Source organism: Notolepis coatsorum, assembly GCF_963971535.1.
Source record: "Notolepis coatsorum genome assembly, chromosome: 1".
NCBI lineage: Eukaryota > Metazoa > Chordata > Actinopteri > Aulopiformes > Paralepididae > Notolepis > Notolepis coatsorum.
Window position 1 is genome coordinate 237,062,323 of NC_140165.1, and position 21,606 is coordinate 237,083,928.

Genomic DNA, 21,606 nt, shown 5'->3' on the forward strand with positions numbered 1-21,606 from the left:
CAGAGCGCAATCGACTCCAAGCACAGACGCTTAGTGAGCGCGAACATTCTTCCATGGAAAGAGAACGCCTTCAAGCGCAGCAACGGAGCGACGAAGATCGTATACGTCTAGAGATTAGACGCCTTCAGACGGAAGAGAATATGGTAAGGGACCGGGCCGAAGCCCAGCGCGCCGCCGCCGAAGCCCAGCGCGCCGCCGCCGAAGCCCAGCGCGCCGCTGCCGGTGCCCAAAGAGAAGCAGAGCGCGACCTCGCTCTCACCAAGCGCGAAGCCGAGCGCGACCGATTACAAGCGCGGATAATGGAGCAGCTGATCACCAGGGCAACACCCCCTCCCTCCGCACAGGGTTCCAGGGCCTCGTCAAGACAAGGGTCAAGGGCACCCTCCCCTACCCGATCAAGCGACCCTGAGCCCGACCACCAGAGAGAGCCTATACCCCCCTCCGAACTCCTTCCCCGACCGGTCCAAGTGAGACCCAGCTACAAGGAAGAAACGGTCTACACCGCGGAGAGGCTAAATAGACGACTACAGGATCTAGAGGACCTGCCAGAGGAAGAAGAAGAGGGAGAGGAGGAGAGTCAAGCCCGACAGCAGCACAGTACTCCACAGGACCAGGAGGTCCAGTACAGCCCAGGCTCTACCCCCGCGGCTCTGCGCTACAGACCCCCGACTCAATTCACGGGTGAGCTTGACGCACGACCAGCCCCGAGGAACAGCACCTGGATACGCGGGCCATGGTACCCAGCAGGTACCAGCCCACCAAGAGGCGTAAGAGGAGACTCGCCTAGGAGGCCTCTCTTCCAACGCTCACCGATGTGCCAGCCATCCATGGCATCATACATTGGCACACCGACGTTTCCGGACTTCACCCACGAGAACAGAGCACAGTACACGGAGCTACGAATGTGCTTAGAGACAATGACGTCCGATGGAGCTGATGAACCGTACAAGTATGCTATCCTACTGAAGCACCTCAAGGTGCCCCGAGCGCACAATATAGCGCTGGCCTATGCCACCTCTACTACCCCATACACAGCGGCTCTAGCAGCACTCGACCAAAGATATGGACGCATATGGGACTACGTAATACAAGAGATAAGGCATATTGACCGCCTACCCCCAGCCACAGACAATCGCTCACTAGATGACCTGTCTATCAAGGTACAATCCCTGGTAGGGATGCTGGGGGCGCAAAGAGAAAAGGGTATGCACGAACTGTACGCAAACTCTAATGTCGAGAGGATTTTAGAGAAGCTTCCGCCCGCCCGACAAGAGCGCTTCAGGCGGCAAAGAGACCACCGTGATCCTAACGGTCCCGAGCCATCCCTCCTAGACCTAGCCGACTTCCTGGCGAGAGAAGTCAACAGCCTACGGTTGGATACATTCATGCGGAGCACCCCAAGCTCCAGAGAGGGACCTAGGAGAGCAAACGATGGCCGAAGATTGGTGACCGTCATGCACCAATCAGAATCAGTACCGAGCAGCAAGAACCACAGTACCCCCTCGATGAAAGAGAAGTGGAAGATGGTGTGCCCGTACTGCGAAAAGGAACACTGGTTGTCACAATGTGACACGTTCAAGAAGATGACCGCCGACGAGGTGAGTCAATGGATAAAGTCCAACCGACGCTGTTACCGATGTGCGCGCAGTCACATGGCAGCCGATTGCCGCTTAAAGAAGAGGTGTAATCGGTGTGACGGAGCCCACCTAGATGTCCTACACGACAGTAACAGAAGAAAGCCTGCACCCTCAAGCAGCACAAAGGCAAGTGTTATGTACATTGACCCCGCCAGCAGCGGGGGCGCCCGGGTGCTCTTAAAGGTGGTCTGCGTAACACTGAGTTACCAAGATAAGGTCATGGACACTTACGCCGTCCTTGACGACGGGTCAGAGAAGACCCTTCTCCTCGCGTCCGCTGCGGCCCAGCTGGGGCTGCGGGGGAGCGAAAACCAGATGACGATTCGGACAATAAGAAGAGATCTAAAGACGATAAAGGGCGAGAATGTCTCCTTCACTATCGCAGCAAGCGGGCAGCCAGAGAGACGGTATAGGATTACTAATGCTTTCACCAGCCAAGAAATAGGCCTGTCGCAGTACACCTACCCCATCGCCAAGCTGATGGATAAATATGTGCACCTGCGTCAACTACCTATACCGCTCATAGACGGTGCCACCCCGACCCTGCTGATAGGCTCCGACCATGCAGACCTCATCGTCCCGATAGACCGGGTCCACACAGGGCCCAGAGGCTGTCCTGCAGCAGTCGAGACCCGCCTAGGATGGACATTACAAGGCCCCCTCGCTAAGTCTCTTAACCGAACAGCAGCCACTAACTGCCTCCACTCCAGAGTGACAGAAGAAGACACCACCCTCCTACAGCATGTCGAGAGGCTATGGACACTAGAGACAATGCCCTTTAAGAACGAAAAGAAAGACATTCGTTCCAAGGAAGACATTTACGCTATAGCCCTCCTCGAGCAAGGGACAAAGAGAGTCAAAGTCAACGGAGTGATGAGATACGCAACTCCACTCCTGAGGCGAGAGGGTATGCCTACCTTCCACGCCCCAAAAGAAGCGACGGAGCGGTATCTATTGAACACAGAGCGGCGCCTAGCCAGAGACCCCGCTCAAGAGACGGTGTACCGCGCTGAGATTAACAAGCTAATCACAGCGGGACACATAAAGAAAATTGACATTAAAGAGGCCGATCAGACGACCGAATCATGGTACGTGCCGCACCACAAAGTCCACCACAACGGCAAGGATCGTATTGTGTTCAACTGCAGCTACCAGATCGGATCACAAAATCTGAATAAAGAGCTATTGCCCGGCCCAACACTCGGCCCCTCTCTACTAGGCGTGTTACTACGTTTCCGCCAAGACAAGGTGGCCATCAGCGGCGACATCAAAGGGATGTTCCTGCAGGTGAGACTAGTGGAGGAGGACAAGCCCCTGCTGCGGTTCCTATGGAGAGAGAGGATCGGGGATGAGCAACCAGCCATCTATCAATGGGAAGTCCTCCCTTTCGGAACCACATGCAGCCCATGCTGTGCTACGTTTGCACTGCAAAAGCACGTCGCAGAGGACCCAGCAGCTGATGAAGAGGTCCGACAAAGTGTAGGAAATAGTTTCTACGTGGACAACTGTCTGCAAAGCGTCTCGACGCCAGAAGAAGCCGAGGCCCTTCTACTCAAGCTCCGCGCCTCCCTGATCAAAGGCGGCTTTGATCTCAGGCAGTGGGCCAGCAGCGACCCGCAAGTATTGCGCAGCCTCTCCCCCGAGGACAAGGCAGCAAGCAGCGAGACCTGGATGGCGACCATCCCAGGAGAAGCCCAAGAAATGACATTAGGACTAGTCTGGCGCTTCAAAACAGACTCGCTCCATTATAAACACACACCCCTGACCAAGGAGCAGGGAAGGTCGACTGCACTACCGACCACCAGACGGAGTGTATACAGAACACTCGCCAGACAATATGACCCGTTGGGATGTATTCTACCTTACACCACCAGGGCAAAGATGATTGTAAGAGCGTTATGGGACAAGGACCAGGGCTGGGACGACCCCATACCCGAACACCTTGCATCCACATGGAGAGAGTGGGAGACGGAACTCAGCTCACTCCCAGGTGTCAACATACGCCGCAGCTACTTCCCACCCACAGTGAGGCCGGAGACGTGCCAGATGGACCTGCACGTCTTCAGCGACGCCTCCGAAGTAGCCTACGGTTCGGTGGCCTACTTGCGTGCCCGAGAGGAGGGAGGAGAAATACATACTGCTTTCATCCTGGCTCGCTCAAGAATAGCCCCACGAAAGCAACAATCTATCCCGCGTCTAGAGCTCTGCGCAGCCCTAGCAGGAGCGCAACTCGCCACGTTAATCCAACGTGAACTCACCATTCCGGTGCAAAGAACAATCTTGTGGTCAGACTCCACGACAGTACTCACATGGATCCGGTCTGATTCGTGCAGATACAAGGTCTTCGTGGGAGTCAGAGTCACAGAGATTCAAGATTTAACAGAAGTAGCAAGCTGGAGGTATGTGGACACAAAACACAACCCAGCTGACGTCATCACCCGGGGAATGTCCCTGGATGACCTCACCCGTCACAACCTATACAGTGACGGGCCAGAGTTCCTCAAGCTCCCGGAAGAAGAGTGGCCTACACCCACCCCACGGGAAGCGAGTAAAGAGGAGGCCGAAAACAAGAAATCTATGTTCTGTGGATTGAACACACTCGTCTCCACAGACCCCGACATAGACGATTGCCTCACCCTAGAGAGTGCGCAGCTAAAGACATTCCTGTGGCACCACCCAGAGGTTCAGCTCACTACTGACATTACAGCAGCTGACTACGAAGAAGCAGAACTTCTTCTACTACAACGAGCCCAGAGAGACTCGTTCCCCGATGAGCTAGACTGTCTACAGGGAGCAAAGCCCGTCCCATCAGACAGCAGACTGCTCCACCTAGCCCCCGAGAGCGACGCCCATGGTCTCATCAGAGTGGGTGGTCGTCTGCGGAGAGCTCCAGACTTACCGGATGACGTCAAGTACCCGATAGTCTTAAACAGCCGACACAAGGTCACAGAGCTGATCATAAAGAAATACGACGAGGATGTGCATCACGCCGGGGCAGAGAGAGTCTTCGCGGAGATCAGACGTCGTTATTGGATACTGCAAGGGAGAGAAGCAGTGCGGCGCTTCCAGCGAACCTGTCTAGACTGTCGTAAGTGGCGAGCGCAGCCCAGTATACCCCGGATGGCTGACCTACCTCCCTGTCGCCTCCGACTCGGCGACAAGCCTTTTCACTCCACCGGTATGGACTGTTTCGGCCCGCTGTATATAAAGAAAGGAAGAGGAACCGAGAAGCGGTGGGGTATTGTATTCAAATGCATGACCACCCGAGCGATGCATATAGAACTCCTTCCAACCATGAGCACAGACTCATTCCTTATGGCCTTCCGAAGATTCACATCGCGGAAAGGCAAACCGTCTATATTATTGTCTGATCACGGGACAAACTTCAAAGGCGGAGAAAGAGAGCTGAGAGAGAGCTTCCAAGCTATGGGCCCAGAACTTAAGACCCACCTCGCTCCATCCCAGATTGACTTCCAGTTTAATCCCCCGAACGCACCTCACTTCGGTGGAACTTGGGGACGAGAAGTACGTTCAATAAAGACAGCCCTGTACGCCGTGCTTGGGGCCCAGACCGTGGCGGAAGAAGTCCTAATGACAGTCCTCACGGAGATCGAGGGAGTATTGAACTCAAAGCCCCTCGGTTACGTCTCAAGTGATGTAGCAGATGTCGACCCAGTCACCCCCAACTAGGGATGGGTACCTTTCACATTTGAACCGATACCGGTACCGGTAGCGGTACCTGTGAATCGATACCGGTACCCAACGGTACCTTTTTTCGGTACTTTAAAAAAACAAAAAAAAATTTTTTTTTTTTTTTTTTTTTTTTACTTTTTTTTTTTTTTTTTTAACTTTTTTTTCATGTCAACGTTCACACGCACAATATATGCTTACCTAGGATTTGACTTGATTCAACAACAAAGCAGTCGGAGCAATGACAAGCCGAAAACTGTCGAAATTTTATTTACCTACCTCAGTCGTAAAAAAAAAATCCAAACTTCAAATAACTACAATTTCGACAGTTTTCGGCTTGTCATTGCTCCGACTGCTTTGTTGTTGAATCAAGTCAAATCCTAGGTAAGCATATATTGTGCGTGTGAACGTTGACATGAAAAAAAAAAAAAAAAAAAAAAAAAAAAAAAAGTAAAGTAAAGTAAAAAAAATTTAATAATTTTTTTTTTTTTTTTTTTTTTTTTTTTGGTTTCTCACTTGATTCGATACTCGGTAGTACCGACGTGTTTCGGTTCGGTACCTCAAAAGTACCGAATTCGGTACCCATCCCTACCCCCAACACACTCTTGATGGGGCGGCTGGACCCCGCGCTACCACAGACAATGTACAGGCCTGAAGAAGCGAACGGCCGAAGAATGTGGAGGTACAGTCAAGTATTGGCTGACAAGTTTTGGAACAGCTTCCTACTCCACTATCTACCGTCTCTACAGACCCGCCAGAAATGGGTAAAAGAGAGAGACAATTTGACAGAAGGAACAGTCGTCATGATTATCGACCAGTCACTACCCCGAGCTATGTGGCCGGCTGGCCGCATAAGCAAAGTGATCACCGGTGCCGACGGAAAGGTCCGAGCAGCCGAAGTGCTCGTCCAGGGACGGATCTACACCCGACCCGTGGCGAGGCTAATAGAACTGCCAAGGCTCCCCGATACTATCGATGACGACCATGACCCCATGACTTTGTGAACTGCCCGACCCCTCACAACAGACATTGAGTAGTGGACAGTGCGGTTAATCTGTCTCTGCTTAGCTAATTAGGTGGGACTAATTAGGGGGCGGCTGTTACAAAGGATCAGATTAAACCGAATATATATATTTATTGATTGATATATATTGCATAGTATTTGTATATCGTTTGATATCCCTTGTATATTCCTTGTACATATACACGGAATATCCCTTTAGCCTATTACAGACCATAATATTTCATTCTCCTATTGGACAGCGGTCCACAGGCGCCAGAGCCATGCCTCCGGAGTCAGGTTCAAAGTCACCGTCAAGACATGTCTGGACATGCCCGGCCTTGCCCAGGGATACGCGACAGAAATGAGGTTGGCACTAGATTGTTCGCTGTGCATATAAATATGGCGCAGGTGAATACAGAAGCACTTAGTCTTACTTAGTCAGAAGTCCAGAGTTACCCAATAAGTTGAAGCCTCACCCACGATACTCCGTGCGGTGAAGTATGGCCTGTTTGGCCCCAAAATAGAGCATTGAGACCGCGTGCGAATTAATAACTGAATTGTCAGAGTTTGGCGCTATACCGTCGAGTGCGACATATTTCTATTAAGTCAGTAATAGTCTATTTGTGTATAGTGTATCGTGCGGCTAAAGTTCTACAGTGACCAGCATCACCAACGCTTCCTCGTACCAGCTAGAGTGCTTATCCAGGCTGGGCTGCTTTCATGGCGCTTTCACCCGAGGAGACCTAGACGAGAACCGTGTGGACATGTACACTTGATTAATCTACCCGACGACTACATAGCCCTTTGCGGCTGGATTATATTTGCTTTGGTCCTGTGATTTATGGAGCGGAGAATCGCCGACGCCTACACGTGTTGGATTTACCCTGTGAGGAGACCAGTCGAGTCGGCGCCTCAGAGAGCCTGAGGCCGGCTAGCTTTCTTCACTGTGGAGCTACAGTCTACGGAGAACAGCTGTATTCGTCTGTGGATCAAGAGGCTATTGCACCGTCTCCTGTACTTGGAGTCTCCTTAGTCATCGTTGACCAGACTCTCTACTACCGACAGATCCTCTACCCCTGCTGGCTTACAACCGGGGGGACCCTTCCAGTATCTCCCGCTATATATTACTAGTGTACCATAGATATAATTCCCTAAGATTCAGGTTGTATAATTACCTCCTGCGTAACCAGAGAATGGACATTCATTATTGATTTGCCTACGCACATTCCTTTGCCTTATAAGTGCATCCAAAGTATAATAGAGAAGTATTATGTACCTTTTGCTGCAATAAATACTTAAAGACAACTTTGTGTAGAACCGATTCATTGTGGGAAGTGTTCATTATATTTATATATCATGTACTGTATGGCCAGTAATTAAAGTACATAAAGCGGTAGTGGTTTAATGATACCATACTTATCAATACAGTCAGGGAATTGTACCCCTCAGTTACACATTGTATTCTACCTCACCCAGAATCACAATAGGATGCTACGATATTCCATGTCACATTTCCTGTGTGCACCGTGTGCGACGGTCCCTCCTGTCTGTTTCAGCGCTGTGGCGCCGCGGGGGAGACATCTGTCCCCGCGTACGTCACGCTTCGTAGTGCTGCTGTTCTTTACCATCCAGTGCTTCATGATTCAACTTTGTAGTTGAATTGACAAGCGTTTGCGAGCCGACAACAGAAAGCTGGATGCAGTTATGCATTAAAAAAGTGTGTTTTCTTTAAAGCAAGTTCAAGTCATTTGCTGTAGATATCTAATGAGTTTCAGTGGCATATATATGAGATTTGTATATTTCATAGAGCGTTAAGGATGGTCATGTCTACTGGCCTCATTACTGCTGAGCAAGGCTGGATTACTTATTCCTGGAAGCCTTAAAGGTCCCATACTGTAATGTATTATACTGCTTTTCAGCAAGTTACATTTAGTCTCTGAGGTCCCAAAAATACAGTGTCTGAAATGTTTTGCGGAAAATACCACTCACATTATGCATTCTAGCAGCCTCTATAGCCCTGTTTATGTCCTGTTCTCAACGTGCTGTTTCTGTGTCTGTACCTTTACGAGCTGTACCTTCAGTGTCTGTACCTTTACGAGCTGTACCTTCAGTGTCTGTACCTTTACGAGCTGTACCTTCAGTGTCTGTACCTTCAGTGTCTGTACCTTCAGTGTCTGTACCTTTACGAGCTGTACCTTCTGTATCTGTACCTTTACAAGCTGTACCTTCAGTGTCTGTACCTTCTGTGTCTGTACCTTTACGAGCTGTACCTTCTGTGTCTGTACCTTTACAAGCTGTACCTTCAGTGTCTGTACCTTCTGTGTCTGTACCTTTACGAGCTGTACCTTCAGTGTCTGTACCTTCAGTGTCTGTACCTTCAGTGTCTGTACCTTTACGAGCTGCTCCCACTCCCTGACGGCGTTCACCGTTGAATGATCGAACAAAATTCATGTTAAACTGTCAAACTAGGAGTTGTAGATAAAATATGAACCTTCATATCCTACTTCCTGCTTAAAATGTTGTCTGAAACACATTTTAGTAGAAGAGAAGGTTTAGGAGAAAGCCGGCATTTTGTACACGCACGCTTTTCAAGAGTTCCGTCAGGTGGGTCATGTGAGGTGTCCACAATGCAATGCAGCTGGCTGTAATATGGATGCCTTCTAGCCATTACCCTCCTAAAAGTTGCCGGTGCGGTGCTGACGTTAGTGTTGCCAAAGACATGAGGGTAATTACCAGAAGGCATCCACATTCCAGCCGGCTGCTCACATTTTATTTTGAAAAAAGAATCAATACGTTTTAATGACACTACAAGTGAGGGAACTGAGAGAGAGAGAGCGAGAGAGAGAGAGACGTTTGCAAAGCTGCAAGTGGTCATAATTTTAACTCTCTCTCTGCAATGAGCGTGATATAGGCTACAACATGATTTAAATAAATACAAATAAAAAAACAAGTATATTTGCAAGGCGCACTGGTGCTACTACTAGTTGTATTTTTTTAGTAGCACCATCTCAAAAGATGATCGCAAAATGGATTAAACTGGCACACACTGGGTGGGGTATCGTGGTGCCAAAACCAATACTTTAACTCATTCTGTGCCAATCACGAATAAAGTCGGGTTATCTCGCCAGCGGTTGAGCGGCAAACCTGAGAAAAGTTGGGTTTTGATCCTTTGATATTTTTCCTCTGATCCACGAATATCACCAGGTGGCAGTATCGCCTACCTTTTGAACTTGGATAGAAAGGCAACAGGAGAGTCAATGAATGCACCGGACTATCGAGGCTCGCTCTGTGGGGGAGGAGCTCTTCCAAAGCAATCACTAGCAGACCTGCTTGCCTCAAAACCTATAATGTCCCGTAAACACGTGTAATTACACATTTGTATTTTTTTGTATTTATTTATCAACACAGTTAAACAAAAGTAACATATAAACGAGTAATCGTGATCGCCGATGGGATCACTGGAATTATTCTTTTTGGATTACCTGCTGGCTAAGGTAAGGACCCCCTATGTCTATTTTACCGAACGTGAAACATGTTTATGTATAACGATCACAGTGGCTTACTTTACCGGTCATAAACAACACTCCCCTTGATGATTTTGTGAAGGTACATATGTACATGCTATATACCTTTGATTCGGGAGTATTTGGGGTTTCAGGGAATCAACCATAACACGTTTTTATCTCGCAATCTATGGAAAAAGACTGGATTATCTTGGAAATGCGCAATGTTTAGCGTGTAATAAACTACAAACTACAGTGTGTAGAAACAAACTCTTTTTTTCCATGTTGGACTACAAGTAGTGTCTGTCAAATGAGCCACACCATTGTCTCCACAGCTATAATACCGAACACACACACAGCTCTGCAAACATCGTGAAACACAGCGGAAATTACCATTTTAAGCTGGCCTACTAGCGGCAGAGGTGGGGGCGCTGAAAGTGTTAAAACCAAAGTAGACAATTAAAACAATTAATTATATATATATATTTATTTATACACACAAGTCAAGTCAAGTCAAGAGTTTTATTTGTCACGGCATACAAGTATACAATGAAATGCGGGTGGTCTTGCCCGCAACGATGTGCAATACAGTAGTACAACATATAATAGAATCCAATAAAACAACATTGTGCAATAAACAGGTAACATAGTGGGACATCTCGGTATCTGTACATAGTTATTTACAGAGCATGTAGGACATGCTAGGTCCTTTGGTAGTGCAATACACTGTTACTGTTGCTATACTATTTTTAAAGTGACCTTTCCTTTGTGGCCATAAGTGTGGGTGTGTGCAGCATGAGTGTGTGCCTGCTCATGTTAAAGTGGCTGCTAGTGTGCGAGCGTGCACAGCGTGCGTGTCGTGTGTGTGCTCATGTGTGCTTGTGTGTGGAGAGTTCAGTGTTCTGTGGCACTCAGTGTTCATTGTTCAAGGCTCTGATGGCCTGGGGGAAGAAGCTGAGCCGAAGCCTCTCTGTCCTAGTAGCTGGGGTTCGCAGGCGTCTGCCTGACCTCAGCAGCTGGAACAGGCTGTTATTGGGGTGGTGAGGGTCTTTCATTATTCTGCAGGCTCTGGATTTGCACCTCTTGTTGTATAGAACCTGCAGGGGAGGTAGTGCAATACCCGTGGTACGCTCGGCTGAGCGCACCACTCTCTGTAGGGCCTTCTTGTCCTGTGCCGTGCTGTTTCCATACCAGGCAGTGATGTTTCCAGTCAAGATGCTCTCTACAGCTCCGGAGTAGAAGGACTGGAGTATCTTCCCCGATACTCTGAACTTCCTTAACTGTCTCAGGTGGTAGAGGCGCTGCTTCGCCTTTTTTACGACTGTGTCTATGTGTGTTGACCATGTCAGATCCTCTGAGATGTGGACCCCCAGGTACTTAAAGCTGCTCACCCTGTCCACGGTAGCCCCGTTTATCATCAGTGGTGTGTGTGTCTCCTGCTGTCCTCTCCTATAATCCACGATCAGCTCCTTGGTTTTACCAATGTTCAGGAGCAGGCTGTTGTCCTGGCACCAGCGTTCCAGTACCTCAACCTCCTCCCGGTAGGCCTTCTCGTCGTTGTCCGAGATCAGCCCCACCACCACCGTGTCGTCTGCAAACTTCACTATGGAGTTGGAGCTGAACTTGGCCACACAATCGTGTGTGTAGAGTGAGTACAGCAGGGGGCTCAGAACACAGCCCTGGGGGGACCCGATGCTCAGGGTGATGGTGTTGGAGGTCTGACCCCCCACCCTGACCGCCTGGGGTCTTTCACTCAGAAAGTCCAGTACCTAGGCGCTCAGGGCGGAGCTCAGACCCAGCTCGATCAGCTTGTCCACCAGTCTGGTGGGGACTATGGTGTTGAACGCTGAGCTGTAGTCAATGAACAACAGTCTCACATAGCCCCCCTTCTGGCGGTCAAGGTGAAAGAGGGTGCTGTGCAGTACCTGGGAGACCGCGTCGTCAGTGGACCTGTTTGTCCTGTATGCAAATTGCATAGGGTCCATATCACTGGGGAGGGAGGCACAAATGTGATCCTTGACCAGCCTCTCGAAACATTTCATGACCACAGAGGTGAGTGCCACCGGTCTGTAGTCATTAAGACATGTTGGGGAGGGTTTCTTCGGTACAGGGATGATGGTAGACATCTTGAAGCAGGCAGGGACCACTGACTCCGCCAGGGATTGATTAAATATGGCGGTGAACACAGGGGCTAGCTGGTTGGCACAGGACTTAAGTATGCGTCCTGTTATACCATCTGGGCCAGCCGCTTTCCTGGTGTTCACCTGCATAAATGCTCTTCTCACACTGTGTTCCGACAACGAGAGAGCGTCCCCGCCCCCCCGCGGTTGCTCCCCCCCCTCCACAACAGCCGGCGTGCCAGTGACGCCACTAGCCGTTGAGCCAGCGGCGCCACCGTCTACACCAAACCGAGCGTAGAAAGAGTTGAGTTTGTCCGCGAGAGAGGCGTCGTCGCTCCCCATTGAGGGGGCGCTGACTTTGTAGTCAGTTATTGTCCTCAGTCCCCGTCATAAGCCTCTTGTGTCGTTTTGTGCCATTTGTGTCTCCAGTTTATCAGCATATGTCCGCTTTGCAAGTTTTACAGCCTTGCGCAGAGTATAGACTGAAGCCTTGTACTCCTCCATGTTTCCTGACTCTCTGCCCAGGTTGTAAGCAGTGGTGCGAGAGTTCAGAGCTGCTCTGATAGTACTGTCCACCCACGGTTTCTGGTTTGGGAAAACCCGCACCTTTTTCGTGGGGACAATACTGTCAGCGAGTGTTGTAATGAAGCTCACAACGGTGTCCGCGAGCTCGCTGACGTCACTGGCGCTTCCTTGAAACATATTCCAATCCGTGTCACACTCTTGTTCTATCAGAGAAGCCTCGCTACACTTAGCTGTGACTCTACCTCCGTTCCCTCTTCATCTGCCTCTAAAAGTCCACAATTGCAGCACATATAGTAACAACCATTCTGGAACCCGGTACCACTTGGTACCCGGCGGTACCCAACCCTACAACACACATACACACACACACACGTCCTGTCTTTTCAAATGACAAGAATCAAGAATCAAGAATCAAGAGGTTTATTTGTCAGGGCATACAGTGAAATGCGGGTGGTCATGCCCGCATTGATTGTACAAAATACAATAATAAAAATAGGCATAGAAAAATCTTTACATAGAAAAAATAAAATAGGTAAGACACAAGATATGCATGGTAAAAAAAAAATACATGCTAAGTTCCTGAGAAACTGGTTCCTATATACACTACTATACAATATACAATTTACAATTTTAACTCTTAATGTATCTAAACTATACTATTAGTACCTCCTTTCTTTAAAGTGACTTTCTATTTTTTAAAGTGACATTTTGTTTAAGTGGTTGTTTTAGCGGTTGCCGCATGAGTGTTGTGTGTGTGTGTGTGTGTGTGTCTGTGTGTGTGTGTGTGTGTGTGCTCATGTGTACTTGTGAGTGAAATGACCTGTGCTACAGCGTGGTGACACATGTTTCCCATCAGGTTCAGAGGAGGACGCCTTTGTTTTCCCCCGTTGTAATGAGACGGAGCACAATAAGGGCAACGCCGTCAGGGAGAACAATCAAGCGGCTGATTCCGCACCGTCGGAGCGCTCCACGCAGACAGACCCCGGGGTATGGACGCCTGGGAAGGACAAGAGGGGAGACCATCACAACTCTCACCTGTACGGTTCCCCAGTAGCAAAGGTAAGGCGGGCTCTCCACCGGGAGGGGGAATATCACCCCCAGTTTTTCTAAGAATTCACATACTATACAGTAGCTATTAGGGCTACTTATTTTTATGGGTTTTTATTTCCCATACTGATTGAGTAATTTCCTGGGAAATTATAAGCACATCTCCGGCGGTGTTCTTGCATTATTACACATGGGAAACACAGATTTCTCGATTAAATAAACAAATTGATTATTCGACAAAGTCCTTGACTATTAGTCGACTTCTGTTATGCGAGTCCCGTGTCCAAGGACAATTCAGCCAATATTTGTCAAGGTGTACCGCTCTCTCCTAACACTAACCCTTACGTTTATCAAACTGTCACCTGGATGTAGAGTTTGGGGCTGCTCCATAAACAATGAATGTGATTTTGTGTGATCTCTTGCACCCTAAGGGCTTGCGTCCATCTACCACATTTTTCCAACTGAAAAACGCTGGCAGAGCGCTGGGTAGTGCTGGGATGAAGCGCTTGCGGCGAGAAAAAAAACTCTGAAAAGTTCAGACGTTTTCAACTTTAAACGCAGGGTGCGGCCGCACAAAAAAGCTGAAACGCACTGAAAACAGGAGCCGACCGCAGCGCATTTCCTATAGGCGGCCGCATGCGGTCGCATACGCTCCCTCCTCATTGGGAACAATTGAAAAAAAGACGCTTGCGCCCAGAAAAATGCGCTAAATGGACGCAAGCCCTAATTGAGGTTCAAATTCTGGTTCGGACACGTCATCGCTATTACGCCAGCGCTGTAAGTCAATGGGCCGCTTTGTTCACTTGCGAGTGCTTAAAATATATCTTATATTATACACCCGTCGACTGTCAGTGAGTTGCTTCCAGTCAACATCCACGAAACAAATAGTTTTTTCATCTGTACATTTCCGTTTTGAATATGAATATAGTTTGGGTGCTTCTGAGTAATTCCAGGGAAAGACGCGATAATAGCCCTTTAGTGGAATACGCTAAACACGTTGTAATTTTTCGCCTGATTATCAGATCTTCCTGAAATCAATGCTAGATCATCATTATTATCCTTCCTCGTGCAAGAATGAAAAGAGCCCTGGACCGCGGGGCTCGCCCGCCACCTCCTCCCACCCAACGGCACACAGCCACACACACACTAGGGATGTGCATCTCCTCACTGAGGCCGATGCGATGCGCATCTCGATACGGTGCCAACGATACGATACATTAACGATACATTTGAAGCACCGGGCGATGCGATGCGATATGATTCACCCCCTGTTGAGATACGATACGATTTGATTAAACATAATGCGATTCGGGGTGATACGATGCCATTCAACACGATGCAAAATAATGATACAATTTTATGGTATGACAGAGGATTTGGTTGTATTCCTTATATGCAGCTTATATTATTATTAGAAATAAAATTATCTACTGTAAGACAATTTATATAAAAACTCTTGGGTGCCTAAGAATACTTTTGCATAAACTGTCTTTTCTATCCACTTTAGCTAAAAACACACACACAATGTATATACACACTACTGTGAGACAATAATAATCATACACAAAGGGATAATGGCTTATAGCAGACTTAATGATTTATTTATATAAACGTTATTTATATTGTAACGTTTGGCCACTTTAAATCATTGAACAGAGAGAGAGAGAGAGAGAGAGAGAGAGAGAGAGAGAGAGAGAGAGAGAGAGAGAGAGAGAGAGAGAGAGAGCCCCTCCCCATCTGAGTTGCCGTCGACAGTTGATGATGTCACACACACTAGACTAGGATGTCCGACTCCACACGTCAACAACACACGGAGCCTGCCTGGATATGCCCGATGCATGAAGCGATATAATTAAGAAACGAATTGCCAATAAATGTGAAGTTATCTTTGAACCCCTGTTGTCAAGCGTCTTCAATATACCCCCCCCTCCTCACTAATGGAACTGGTGTTGCAGGGTCACGTTAGTTATTTAGTTAGACACTAGTTTAGCGTTAGCCATGTTGATCAATTCTATTCATGTCTCCTCCTCGACTTCCACTGTTTGTTGATAACTGTGACGCGGCTCTCGCCTTATGTAGTAGCGAAGCAATAGTATCTGCTGTGTGCAGGGACGTGCACAGGACTTTAGAGGGGCAGGTGCTCAAAGGCTGAAAAGGGCACTACACTTGTGTGTATATATTAACCGAGCGCGTAGCGCGCAAGCACGATTTTTAAGGGCCCTTTTCGGGCGGGGGGCCCCTTTTTATGCTTTTTGGGGGGTTTTGGTGATCAAATATTGAATATTGAACTATAATAAGCAGTGCAGTAGCTCACTTATCCTTGAAAGACACTTTTATCACTGACTTAAAAGGCCCATACATTTCCATAAATGTTCAGGGGGGAGGGAATAAGTGCTTACCCTACAGACCCCAAGAAGTGCTGTATATTCTGTATTGTTTAATATAAATGCATTTTTTATTCCAATCCCGATTTGTATTTGAGATTCCCAAATCCCATCGGACTTGACTTCTTCGTGTCCCTCAATGAGTGTAATACCAGCATTCAACTGTATGCGCCACAGCGGTTTCTATCATCATCATCATCACCACCCACGCTATGCATAAAATATATAGGTCCGCGGAGAGGCACGGTGAGGAGGCCGTGCAAACTGCAATGGAATATGGGGCATCTCTCTCTCTTTACCTAATATTTTGATTCTATCCTGACATTTTTCAGTTGGAAGGGCAGTCTATATGCGATGTACTAATATACAATACGCTATCAGTAACAGTCTCTGGAGCGCGCCAGTAAGAAGCATTTGCACTGCAACGCGTACACCTTACTGTAAATTGTACCTCATCCCATTTCTGCTTTGCACTATAGCGTATTGTATATATAGCGTACATTGCATAGTATATTGTATATTGTATGGTACAGTAACAGTCTCTGGAGCGCAACAGTAAGAAGCATTTGCACTGCAGCGTGTACACCTTACTGTAAATTGTACCTCATCTTGTCTAGCACAGTCTCTAACAGTGAGTAACAGTAAGAAGCATTTTGGATAAAAGTATTCTGTACTTCTGTATGACAATGTATGCCTTTCAAATGTTAAATGATAAATGATTAAATTATACACACTGAAATCTACGCTCTCTCATCCTGCTTTCGCCAACGCGACACTATTATTAAACAGCAAGCAGCGATGTGAAAGGCGAAGTGAACTCCAGCAGCAGCAGCGCGCTTGCTGCCGCGGGGGCGTGCCACGGCGTGTCACGTGCCGTCGCGGCCAATCAGGCCAACCCCGGAAATCAAATCCGTTGCGGAAGTGATACACGCACCCAGGTAGGGTATCTCCCAGGCCTTTCTGTGTGGAGTTTGCATGTTCTCCCCGTGCTCGCAAGGGTTTCCCCCCGATAAGATAAACCTTATGGAAAAACATGCACAACAACAGATCGCTAACGCTGTGGCGTCCTTGACGAAGACGGGCAGGAGCACTTGGATTGGTCCCCGGGTGCGGCCCTCGCCGACGCCTGTCTGCTCCCGGCTGCCCTTGTGGGGAAGGACGACGGGGTGGGTTAAGCGCAGAGACGAATCGCATCGGCGATCCTACAAAAAACAATGCATGCGTGCATGGCCGCCTAGTTATAGTTGAAAGTGGGGGTGCAAGATTTTTTTACATTTAATGAACACCTGTATGTGCAATTTCCTGCAATATAGAGCCTTCAATCTTGACCAAAATAAAGCTGCTCTTTTCACTATAAAACTCAGTTTATATTGCAGTATGATAGCTATAATAATAATAACTTCACTGCGAGGGCTCTTTTAGCTAACGCTAGCTAGGCACGTATGATAGCCAATTACTATTATAATAATAATAATAACTTTCCCATCCTCCCAAAGCCCCTCCGGCCCCGTTCTCATCCGCAGCGGCAGTACAAAACAACAACAACAACTAATTGACGCTATCAATAGCCCCAGTGAGCGCGGCGGCTGAATGAATGAATGAATGAAAACTTTATTTAACAGATTGCAGAATGGGTACAATACAGTACGGCTCAATACACACAATTGTTAAGGGGATGCAGACCAGAGAAAGACGTTTGTCTTGTTTACATCAGGGTCCATACTAGCCCCTTTCGTGACTGCTCAGCACCGAGTGAATCCACAGTCACTTGCTCCTCAATGGGAAACCAACCTAGATTTATCATGAAGGACTGGTTCTGGCCGAACCGTTCGTTATACAAGTATCACAGAGACATTACAAAGGTGCTCACAGTTGCACGAGGGGTTCGCACAGAGATACGGGATGGTTTGAAAGCTCGGCGTTGCTAATAAATATTTTTTATATTTTTTTATAAACGGCTCAAAGCGGCATTATTTCCGCCGTTGGGTGATCACAGCGCCTGCGCAGTGCGCACCATCCCGTATCTCTGGATTCACTCGGTGCAGCGCCGAGGCTCACCATACGAGAAATATTCAGTTTCAATCTGTTTGCGCATTTAGTATACAGTCACAGTGTTCGACTTACGTGATGATTTGCTCCATTTTGATGTAAACGCCGAAGAATAATCCTCACAATGTTATCCAATATCCAGCCTGAATTTTTCAAGGGCTTTCGGAAAAGCCGCCTCCCCCAACATGTCGTATACGTCATGCCGACGAACCGTGGCCCGTGGGCACTGGATCAAACCATTAAAGTGGGGGGTCACACAATCTTTGGAAACTTAAAAACTTGCTATTAAGTGTCATTGCGTATTATTAATTTGATTGAAATTACGTAGTTATGGTTAGATAATATTTATATATTGGGGGGGGTCCGGGGGATATATCATATGATCAAAAAGTGAGGGAGCAAAGAGACAAGTTTGCTCCCCCAAGTTTAATAGTCCTGGAGCACGTGCATCGTCTGCTCTATTACATAGGCGTCTATGCATGCGTGTGTGTTCCGGTGTGTGTGTGTGCTAACCGTGTGTGCTAACCACTAACATTGAGGATACTTGCATGCCAATTAAAGACCTCTGAACAGGTCCTGCATTATTATTATTATTATTTATATGTACAGTAGTAAACATATTATGTGAATAGAATAGAAGTGCTTAACCCAGCAATGAACTCAACGTCTAAACCACATTGACAGACCATGGACAGAAGATGGTAAGAAGCTGATCCATGGCCTCGGTGGTGCATGTAGAACAGTCACTGCAATCTTGGCCAAGACCCCGAGACATCCACCACCTTGGTCAACACTACGAGACAACCACTCAGAGAGATGGGGAGATGGGGGGGGGGGGGGTTGGGGGTTAGAGAGTTCCCATGTTTGTAGTGGGCGGAGATTGAGCAATAAATACATGTAGTGAGCATATGCATACAAGGTGACAGTAGAATCAAAGTATATAAGAAAATTGTGAAATTTAGTAATAGATAGAACTACTGCAAGCATATGTATACAGGATGAGATACAAGACAATGGCTCAGGGCCATATGCCCCGGGGGGCAGGAGAAACCACTCGGAATTGGTCAGGGCAGAGCAGGTAAGGTTCAGCGCTGCAGGCCAGACAGAAGGCGGTATGAAGCTGTTCCATGGGACCGGTTGAGACAGAGACAGAGGTTAAAAAGGTTCTCCCATGTCTGCAGAAAAGCAGACATGGGAGCAAAATAGACATCCTAACTAAACTAGACAGATTAATCTAAGGGTCAGTCCCCGACCAGGTGAGATCAGGGTAGGTTGAAGGAGAGAGAGCAAAGATTGGTCTTAACACATTAATTGCCAAAAATGAGAATTCTCATTTCTGTGCCCCAACCGTTCAATGCCATAAACGAAGATTCTCGTTTCTGGGTTGTGTGACCAACGGCCCAATACACACTTCAATAGAGAGCAGAGCAGAAAACAATCAGTTTTCGAATGCATCGCATCATCCAACTTTGACAATGACAGCGGTCTGTAGCACAGAGCCTGAAAACTCACGGATGTCTCATGGCCAATACGAAAAACTCGCCCAGTGACGTATTCCACGGCCGGGGGGAAATCCTGTGACCCACCCATCCTAACATGGAGTGGAACCAGGGAACACCTTTACCCTAAAGTAAGAAAAAACACAGACCAAAGAGAGGGGCCAAAGGCCTTGGTACAAGAGCTATACATGTAAACTTCTGTAGGCTAACACCTAACCCAGTTGTGGACTCAATGCCATGTTTACTTAAACGTGAAAACATGATACACACAACCCTCTTTCACAATAAAAAAGGCAAAAGTTCACTCTCACTATTGCAAGAGGAACGCCGTCTTTTATGACGAGAGAAGACATAAGTCCTCGACCAAGTGTTAGCTACAGGCCTTGCTAAGTCCATAATAGCGACCAAACAATTTTCAGAGAAAACTGCACTCTCCCTAAGCAAGAGCACAACCCCAGCAGTAGCTGAGGGATTACACCGTATCCCCAAAAATATAGTGAATCAACACACGTTTTGTAAACAAAATCATATTTGAGGGGGGGGGGGGGGCACACCAGGGAATAATTTCACCCACCCCCTCACCACCTCACCCCTGATACGACACCAAAAGAAAAAACAGAGCCGTGACACCAGGTGCATGGCGCGGCAGATGAAGCACATACTCACCTGTAGAGTAAAAGCTTTATATCATGCACGCCAGCCACAGCCGAAAACAGGTTTTATCCACGGCTCTGCTTATGTGTGAAAACTTGCCACTCGTTATTTTTACCATTACCCTTAAGTAAAGAAAATAACAAGCTAAGAGAGGGCTCAGGCCCTCGATCACATGCCACTATGTACAGCGCTGCAGGTTAACACCCAGCCAGTTGTGGACTCAGCCACGTTGTCTAAAAACTTTACATGAACACACACACAACTTCTCATCATACAACAAAAAAACCCAGTTCATTTTTACTCACGTAAAAAATAACGCAGTTTTTAGGTAGAGAGAAAGACATAAGCCTTGGCCAATGCTAAAACCTAAGCTATACAAGATAGCGACCAAGACCATTTTCACACAGCACACGTCGTATCTCCAAATGCAGTGAAGCAACATATGTTTTGTTAAACAAAGACATCGTTATCAACCAAAAACATTCGGGAGGGGGAGGAAGGAAGAGTGGGGCAATGTCCTAGGGACATCTTACCTGCACCTCGTATGCAGGACGAAAAGGCCGCAAACACAGGTTGGTCTACCATGTCGACGAGGCCTCTCGCTGGCAGGGCCAGAAGCGGCGACGGCTGGAGCCTCGCTCCGGCGCGACGCCCCCCCTCCTGCGGCCGTCATGGTGCAGGCCCGACGACATCTTCTGCCAGAGATGACGCCGTAGTCAGAGTGCCAGGGCCCGCTACCTCCTCACGGCTAGCGCCAATGGTTGCAGCATAAGCTAACAGCTAACTCCAGGCTAACTGATAGCATCAAGCTAACGTTTCCATCCGAGCATAGCCGCCAGCTAACGACTTAGCCTAGCAGCTAACTGGCTAACAGTTAGCTCTACCGGCTATTGATAGCCACTAGCTAATGCAGTAGAAAGCTAAGCGGCTACTCTGAAGCTGCATAATGTGAGAAATAGCGATACAGGCCAACACTTCTGACAGCCGCTGTCTTTACCTCTTTTTATCCGAAGAAAAAAAGGGAAAAAAGGCAACACACGTCCCTCTCACAGAAGGGTGTTTACCAGACACAGCGGCATCGGCAGTAAGCCCCGTTGCGGGCTGCAGCCGACTCGAGCCAAACTCGCATCCCTCGTGCCGGGTGTTTTCGTCTTGAAAAACGGGGCCAGCGCGGTGGCAGAGGGTATCCGTTTTCCAGAAACCCGGGGAATTGAACCGCAGACTCGGAATCACGGCCCCAGGAAAACAAAGCTACGACTTCACTGAGGAGGAGTCTATGTTATCGTGGGGCATCAAACTAGAACCCCCTCCACGCCGCTATGAAGGGCAACGAAAGGATTCTAGCCTGGAGCCGACCTTCTCAAGCTGCACACAGTTGTCCACTCACAACTGACACACCCGAGGCTCGCGTCGCAAAAACATCACCTGCCCAGGGAGACCGTCAGCTCTCACACAGCCGACCGTCTCCCGAGGCATAGTATCCAGCTGCAGAGCC

At 48.1% G+C, this 21,606-nt stretch overlaps 1 protein-coding gene across 1 annotated transcript in view; it reads left to right on the forward strand.

The window, feature by feature from the left end:
• Window positions 1-21,606, forward strand: part of rasgrp4 (RAS guanyl releasing protein 4) — a 69,131-nt gene that overhangs the window by 22,085 nt on the left and 25,440 nt on the right. Inside the window, exon 16 of the mRNA XM_084319591.1 lies at window positions 13,335-13,537. Within this exon, the coding sequence (XP_084175717.1) occupies window positions 13,335-13,537 (203 nt within the window). The remainder of the gene's footprint in view (window positions 1-13,334; window positions 13,538-21,606) is intronic.